This window comes from Cannabis sativa, chromosome 2, assembly GCF_029168945.1.
Source record: "Cannabis sativa cultivar Pink pepper isolate KNU-18-1 chromosome 2, ASM2916894v1, whole genome shotgun sequence".
Lineage (NCBI taxonomy): Eukaryota > Viridiplantae > Streptophyta > Magnoliopsida > Rosales > Cannabaceae > Cannabis > Cannabis sativa.
Genome location: NC_083602.1, coordinates 50,730,671 through 50,738,383, shown reverse-complemented (window position 1 = coordinate 50,738,383; position 7,713 = coordinate 50,730,671). Strand labels below are relative to the sequence as shown.

At 35.5% G+C, this 7,713-nt stretch overlaps 1 protein-coding gene across 1 annotated transcript; it reads left to right on the top strand.

Annotated features, from left to right (window-relative positions):
• Positions 1-234: 234 nt before the first annotated feature.
• Positions 235-7,566, top strand: LOC115718913 (protein SEMI-ROLLED LEAF 2). Its single transcript, XM_030647730.2, has 20 exons — positions 235-422; positions 778-918; positions 1,479-1,553; positions 1,674-1,789; positions 2,027-2,141; positions 2,665-2,793; positions 2,904-2,951; positions 3,297-3,496; positions 3,641-3,834; positions 3,926-4,215; positions 4,294-4,440; positions 4,559-4,969; positions 5,070-5,219; positions 5,425-5,503; positions 5,600-5,724; positions 5,891-6,082; positions 6,201-6,341; positions 6,487-6,624; positions 6,838-7,047; positions 7,211-7,566. Exons 2-20 carry the CDS (start codon positions 784-786, stop codon positions 7,340-7,342), a joined length of 3,027 nt encoding a protein of 1,008 aa, XP_030503590.2. The 5' UTR covers positions 235-422; positions 778-783; the 3' UTR covers positions 7,343-7,566.
• The last annotated feature ends 147 nt before the right edge of the window (positions 7,567-7,713 follow it).

Genomic DNA, 7,713 nt, shown 5'->3' with positions numbered 1-7,713 from the left:
CTATTATATTAAATTATATGAGACCCAATACCCAATACTAAATTACACCAATAACGATATTAACATTATTTCTCTCAGGTGTTCAATACATTGCATTACACAACACAACAGTAGTAGTATGTAAAATAGTACATTTTTGGGAGTAGCAAATGAAACTGGCTGACACCTATCACGTGCTTTCATTTCCTTTTCATTTCTTCATTTATTTATTTATTTTATTTTATTTGAAGAAGAAAAGAGCTTTATTTCAAAACTGGCCACTGGGGCCACACATACAGGAGTTTCCTTCCTCTTCTCATTCAATTCCTATTCTTCTTCTTCTTCTTCTCACTACTCTTTAAGCTTTTCTCACTGCTTTGCTTTCCTTTCCTTTCAGTTTCACTCCAGATCTCTCTCTTCACCTACCCAAATCCAACCCTAAGGTACCCCTATCTTTTCTTGCTCTCTTCTTCATTCTGGCTTTTCTTTTCTTTCAATTTTTTTCAAATAATTTCTTTCTTTTTTTGTGTACATTTCGCCTGTTTTACCGTTTTTTTTGTTGTAATTTCTATTATCTACATTTTCTCTTACACCTTTCATTGTCGGTTGTGGGAATTTCTTCATATTCTTCTTCTTATAACATTCTTAAGTGTTCTCAAATTTTGAACTTTTTGGTTTTTTCTAATCTGTTTTCTATGCTTTCTGTGATTTACTGCTTTACATTACATTATTTTCTTGTTTGGTATTTGGGTTTATTTATTTCCCTAATTCTTGTTCCTCGTGTTTTGATTTCGTCAGTGAAAAATGGGTGTCATCTCCAGAAAGATATTCCCAGCATGTGGGAGCATGTGCGTATGCTGCCCTGCTTTGAGGTCAAGCTCTCGAAAACCCGTCAAGCGCTACAAAAAATTGCTTGCTGAAATTTTTCCTAAATCTCTTGTGAGTAAATTTATCGTTTTTATATTTTTTATTTTAGCTACTTTTCTTAAATTCATGTTCATGCCTAGGTTATTTCATAGCTGACTGTCTGCTTGATGATGTAATCACTCCCAATGTGTAATGACCGTTCTTAATCTGTTGATACTTAGTCGAGTTTCTAGAGCTTACGTTGTTAATGAGGTTGAAAATTTACAAAAAAAATTGTTGTTGTTCATGTTGTGTTGCTTTTAGATCCTGTTTTTGATCTTGAAGTTTTTTTTCAAGCATTTATCCTTAACTAAATCACATTTTTTTCAAGATCTTAATGCATGGTTTCCCTCTGAAAAGTCAAAAATCACGTTAAGTGCTACCCCCTTTGCATGAAATGAAAGGTGCTTGTATAAATCACTTTCAATTTTTCTGAGATCCCACTTTAGAAGTTGTGTCATGTATGTAAGATAAGTTTTTTATGATTACTGGTTGTGAACAGAGGTAGGGGGATTTCTGTTTGGTCAATTGATTATTAACATACAGTCAAAGAGTTAATAGAGAAGTTTGATTATATTTTAAAAAAATTGCAGGATGGCCATCCAAATGAGAGGAAAATTGTTAAGCTATGCGAGTATGCTTCAAAAAATTCTGTTCGAATTCCAAAGGTAGGACTTCACTTCACTTCTCTGTTTGTTTTTGTGAATACATGTGGACGTAGCATTGGGATTAGTATAGTTCTCTGAGTTTTTGTTTTTGTGAATACATGTCTCCATTGTTTGCTATAGATTGCTAAATATCTCGAAGAAAGATGTGAGAAGGAGCTACGAAATGGGCACATAAAGTTCCTCAATGTTGTGGCAGAGACTTACAGCAAGTTGCTTTTTTTGTGCAAGGAGCAGATGTAAGTGCTTTTTGTTTCCTCTCCTTTTGCATTTGATTTTTGTTTTATCGATGAAGTTCTTAGTTATCTATCAATAAAAATGTTTCTCTTACATAATACACTTATGATGCTATGTCATATTTGCCCAATATCTTGGCAAGATCTCTGAGTACAGTATTAAGAATACAAGTTCAAATTCTTTTATATTGGAGCTGTTATTATTGTATGGTTTTGTTGAATATCTTTTGCACTTTGCAGGGCCTACTTTGCTGTTAGCTTATTGAATGTGGTTACTGAACTTTTAGACAACTCTAAGCAAGATGCTGTGCAAATGCTTGGATGCCAAACACTTACAAGGTTCATATATGCCCAGGTAAATTACAATGGACACATGCTTGCCAAGAAGGCAGCTGTCTGGTTAGTGTTATCAGTACAAGCATCCGCAAAATAAATTAGAGATTTATTGTGAACTCGTAGCTTTAAGGTGTCAGGAAGGTTTGAAAATGTCAAAAATGATAAGACCACATAACTCCTTAGTGAAGATATTTTTGTGGATATTCCTTATTCTATATTTATTTTCAATGTGCTTTTTATTGTCTTGTAGAAGATCAATTGATGCAGATAAGTGGTTCTGCTTTTAAATGTGATTTCCAGAGTTGGTAGAAAGTTCAGAGAATATTTTGCTGTAGATTTAATGACAAGGATGTATTCTATTACTGTTCACCATTGCTTAAGGGAAATGCTGTCTTTTATAAAATATTCTGTTGGTGCTGAAAGGTTATGCGACTGTATTGTTTGTAAATACTGGTTTGAATATTCTAGTAAATAGTGGCAGTACATAATTTATATTTTTTTATTATGATTTAATGTTTGATGGATGGCCTGATTGTGAACAGACAGATGCAATGTACACACACAACATTGAGGGGTTTGTACAGAAAGTATGTGTGCTGGCTCGTGTAAAAGGGGAAGATCACCAAAAGCGCTGCTTGAGGGCATCAAGCTTGCAGTGCCTCTCTGCCATGGTAGCTTTGCAATTTGATTAGTGTTTCTCATTTCACTGCTCATGTTATGGTGGTAGTTGGGGAATAATGTTCATTTTGTCGGCTATTTAACATGTTTATCCTGTTGGCAGGTCTGGTTCATGGCGGAATTTTCTCATATTTTTGCTGATTTTGATGAGGTCAGTTATTTTATGTTATCTATAATAAAGCTTTACAAATCACTTCTCAGTGTATTTTCTGGTAGCTTGTATAAAACGTTGTGCTACATCTGAATTCTACGTTATGCAATTTGTTCAAAGCTGATAGTCTGATTGATCAATGTTTGCAATGTAGCATTGAAGTAGGGATGTACTCAATTTGTAAGAAAAATTACTTGAACAAAAAATTAATGCTGTACATATACATGTTTGTCAATCTCTTTCCATGGAAAAGTTTTGCATCTTTTTATAGAACTCCACCTTATATCATTCTTTTGCAATTATATTTTTAAAATTAATTTTACCTGATATTTCCTGTATCTGCAGATTGTACATGTGACTTTGGATAACTATGAGCTAGATACACTTGATGAAGAAGACAATGAGAGGTTGGAATCACAACATAATTGGGTGGACGAAGTAGTTCGAAGTGAAGGCAGAATTGGTGCGATCCTTGGTAGTGATGCTAGCCCTTGCTCCATGATTAGACCACGGCCTGAGAAGAAGGATCCTTCTCTTTTGTCAAGGTAATCAGCTTTTTAAGATTATAAATGACACTCTCTCTGTGCAGATTTTCCCAAAGTTAGTTCTATAGCGATTTTATAATTTTATTTCCCTGAACATTTCATTCTTTGAAATAACTTGAGAAAATGCTCCTTTTTCTTTTTCAGGGAAGAAACAGAGACACCAAAAGTATGGGCTCAAATTTGTATTCAGAGAATGGCAGAATTATCGAAGGAAAGCACAACCATGCGTCGAATATTGGACCCAATGTTTGTCTACTTTGACTCCGGACGGCACTGGGTTTCTCAAGGGCTGGCTTTGTTGGTTTTGTCAGATATGTCCTACTTTATGGAGGCCTCTGGTATTCTTTTCCTTTTCATCTGACTAGCCTAAATATGCATGAACTAATGACCTAAACTTCAATCAGCTTCTCATTGCAACTTCTGTTCCAGGGAACCAGCAGTTGACTTTAACTTATGTCATCCGCCATCTTGACCACAAAAATGTCTCACATGATCCGGAACTCAAATCTTATATAATCCAAGTTGCTACTGGTTTAGCTAGGCAAATCAGATCTGGAACAATGCTGGCAGAAATTGGGTTTGTCTCTGATCTGTGCTGGCATCTAAGAAAGAGTCTTCAAGCCACTATTCAGCTTGCGGTAGAGCAAGAGTCCAACTCCAACGTCAATTTTATGCTCCAGAATTCCATAGAGGATTGCTTACTTGAAATTGCTAAAAGGGTAATTTTAGTGGTTTTATTGATTTTATTAGATATATATGCATATAGCTACATATTTAATGTGTTTCGTTTTTACTAGATTGGCAATGCTCAACCACTATTTGACCTCATGGCAATAACTTTGGAGAAGCTACCATCGGGAACAGTTGCTAGGGCGACTATTGGATCATTAATTATTCTTGCTCATACAATATCATTGGCACTGGTCTCATCACGCTCAAAGCAGGTAATATGCGGGGTCATTAGTTACTAAGTGTGCATTATAGATTGCATCAAATTCTATCAATCTCCTACTCAATATTATTGAGTGCATCATGTTAAATATTCAGAATTTTTTCCTGTAGGTGTTTCCAGAATCTCTTCTTGTCCAACTTTTAAAGGTCATGTTACATCCAGATCTTGAGGTGCGTGTTGGAGCACATCAAATATTTTCTATTCTTCTTGTTCCAAGTTCTAATCGCCCACGACATGAAGTTGCATCTCTACGATCTGGTTTTCTTTACCAATCAAGAAGATGGCACTCGAATACTGCATCTGCCTTTGCATCAATTACTGCCAGACTTGAGAAGCTCCGGAGGGAAAAGGATGGTTCTAAAACCGAAAAGAACGGGAATACTTTTCATGATGATAATAAAGAAAAAGACATTGTGGAGGAAGAATGCAAGCAGGGGCGAGGCCGCAAGAATTCCCCTAGTTTTTACAAGATTAGCTCTATCATCGATAGGAAACCTGGTTCAATTGACTTAAATGAGGCAGTAAGTAATTCCCTCATTTTCATAAGAATTATATCTGGATGTATTTGATATTGTGTAGTTTTGCTTACTTTTCTATCTTATGGTTTGTTGATTGCCTCAGGAACCATTTGTCATGAGGCTTAGTGAGGATCAAATTGTACATTTACTCTCTGCGTTTTGGATACAAGCTTATCTATCAGACAATCTTCCCTCGAATATTGAATCCATTGCTCATTCTTTCATTTTAACACTTATTTCCTCACGCTTGAAGGTGATATGTTAGATGCATGTTATGTGCTTTCTTATTTTCGTTTCCTCGTGCTATGTTAATGAGAGATCATGCTCTCACTTCATATGATTTTTGACAGCGAATGTATTAATTATCATTAAAGTTGACATTCTGTCTTATACTTTATTGTTTTTAGTTAAACGAAGCTTTCATCTCTTACAAAGTTTTTGAAATTGTAATATTGCAGAATCCGACAGACAACCTTGTGGTCAACTTCTTCCAGCTTCTTTTGTCTCTTAGGAAAATGTCTCTTGATCCTAACAACGGTGCGGCTGGTTTAAATCCTTTCTCTTTCAATTGTGAGGAAATTAGAATTTCTAATGATATTTTTCTCTTTCTCATTTTTTCATGGGGTGAACCAGGGATGTTGACACCAGCGGGCCAGAGATCTGTTTTGGTACTGTCAATGAGCATGTTGATGTTTGCAGCTAAGATATATCACATTCCCGAACTGAATGATTTTCTCAAGTCATTGATTCCATACGATGTAAGTGACATCGTAATTTTGTAGTCTGCCAATAGTGTGATTATGTTTCTTGATTTTGATGGTAAAAGGCTTTTTTACCCTTAAGTACTCTTGACTCGTGCTCTTCTAGTGTCGACGATTATAAATTTCTTCTAATTTTCTGTATTTATTATGTTTGCATATTCAGATTGACCCCTATCTTGGTATTAGCGATGATCTTCAAGTATATGTAAAGCCTGATGCTGATGTAAGGGAATTCGGATCTGCTTCTGATAATCAGCTGGCTACATCAACTCTTTCCGAGTTGCGAAATAAAATATATGACACTGAGAATATCGTAATTGACATCTTAGTTCAAAATCTGACAAACATTACCAAGGTATGGCATTGTGCTAACACTAGCAATCCGAGTTATTAGTTTTAATTCATTGTATTAATACCACAGCAATCTGAGTTATTCAATTTCAATCCTCATTTGCTTGTTTCTGCTTCTTAAGCTGGAGGCGGAAGATGTGCTAAAGCAACTTCAAGAACCATTCACACCTGATGATACATTCTCATTTGGTCCACAATCTGCACTGGACCTTGACCATGATCAGATGGCTTCCCACTCCAAAGAATCCTTATCCTTTGATGGGGTATAATTATCTCTATCTTTATTATTTTTCTTGCTAGCATTTAACTTCTAAAATTTCATGCGAACTAAGTCCCTTGTGTGATTGTTTGCAAGATAATGCAATGAAAACTAAAACAATTGTCAAATATTGTTGCTCAAATCTGCAGGATTTCCCGACAAACTCTTTAGTTGAGGATGATGCGACTAGCGAATTATCCGTTGCAGATCTTTCTCGTTTCATTCCCAGAGTGCCATCGACTTCATCTGGCTCACATATTATCAGCATTGGACAGCTTTTAGAATCTGTAATTACTTCTTCCTTTGGCAATTTAGCTCTTTTTGTTCAATGCTATTACCACATGCATTTGTATAAACAGAATGATTGAACCTATATGAAAGGTCCAGCCGCTTTAGTAAACTTCTTATATTTTAGCCAGAAGAAAACAAAGTTACTAAATGCTTGTATTTTAGACATGCCTACTCTTGTATTACAACTTAGATTTTTTTCTCCTTTATAGGCACTTGAGGTAGCAGGTCACGTAGCAGGATCATCCGTCTCTACATCACCCCTCCCGTACAACGCCATGGCCAGCCAATGTGAAGCCCTTGGCACAGGCACAAGAAAGAAGCTCTCCAATTGGTTGGCCCACGAAAACTATCATGGCAAAGCAGCTGAGAAATCTTTTCCAGCTTTTCCCTTCAATAATAGCCGCAGAACTCTCCACCAGGTTAGTTTATGGGGCATAACTAATACATGAACCTTTCTCAAGTCGATTTTCTAAACCATAAATTGAAACTAGCTCTAATCTCATTTTGTTTTTAAATGTTTGAACTGTTACCATTTCTTAATGAAAATGATTAATATGAATGTTATGATGCCATTTGAAACAGATAACAAGTGAGTGTGAAGGTGAAAGTAGTGGTCCTGCCCAGGGAGCTGCATTTCCGCAGGATCCATGGTTGTCGATGAGGCTTCCTCCTGCTAGTCCCTTTGACAATTTTCTCAAGGCAGCTGGCTGTTAAAAGGCTACTACTACTATAAATCTAACACTATGTCAAAGTGCTTATCAGTGTTGTAAATCACTAGGAGATTCACTGTTTAAAGTTTAGGATATATATAGCTAATAGCTTCTTTTTTTTTATTAATTAACTCAGAAATCACTAAAAAGGGTTTTCATTCCAATCCCTAATGTTTGTATGCATTATGTAGTTGTGTTAGTCTTATTTATGTAGCTATTTTGGTACTATTTATCCCTTTCATCTCACATGGTAACAGTAGAAGATAATAAGATAAATCTACATCAATAGCTTCACCAATTTCAAAAAGTAAATAAATAAATAAAATAAATAATAATAATAATAGCTTGACAACATTATAAGTTACATAACATAGT

Coding starts and splice junctions, on each gene's coding strand:
- LOC115718913 (XM_030647730.2), top strand. CDS start 784: ATGGGTGTCATCTCCAGAAAGATATTCCCAGCATGTGGGAGCATGTGC. Junction 1,554..1,673: donor ATTCTGTTCGAATTCCAAAG/GTAGGACTTCAC, acceptor TGTTTGCTATAG/ATTGCTAAATATCTCGAAGA. Junction 2,952..3,296: donor TTTTTGCTGATTTTGATGAG/GTCAGTTATTTT, acceptor CTGTATCTGCAG/ATTGTACATGTGACTTTGGA.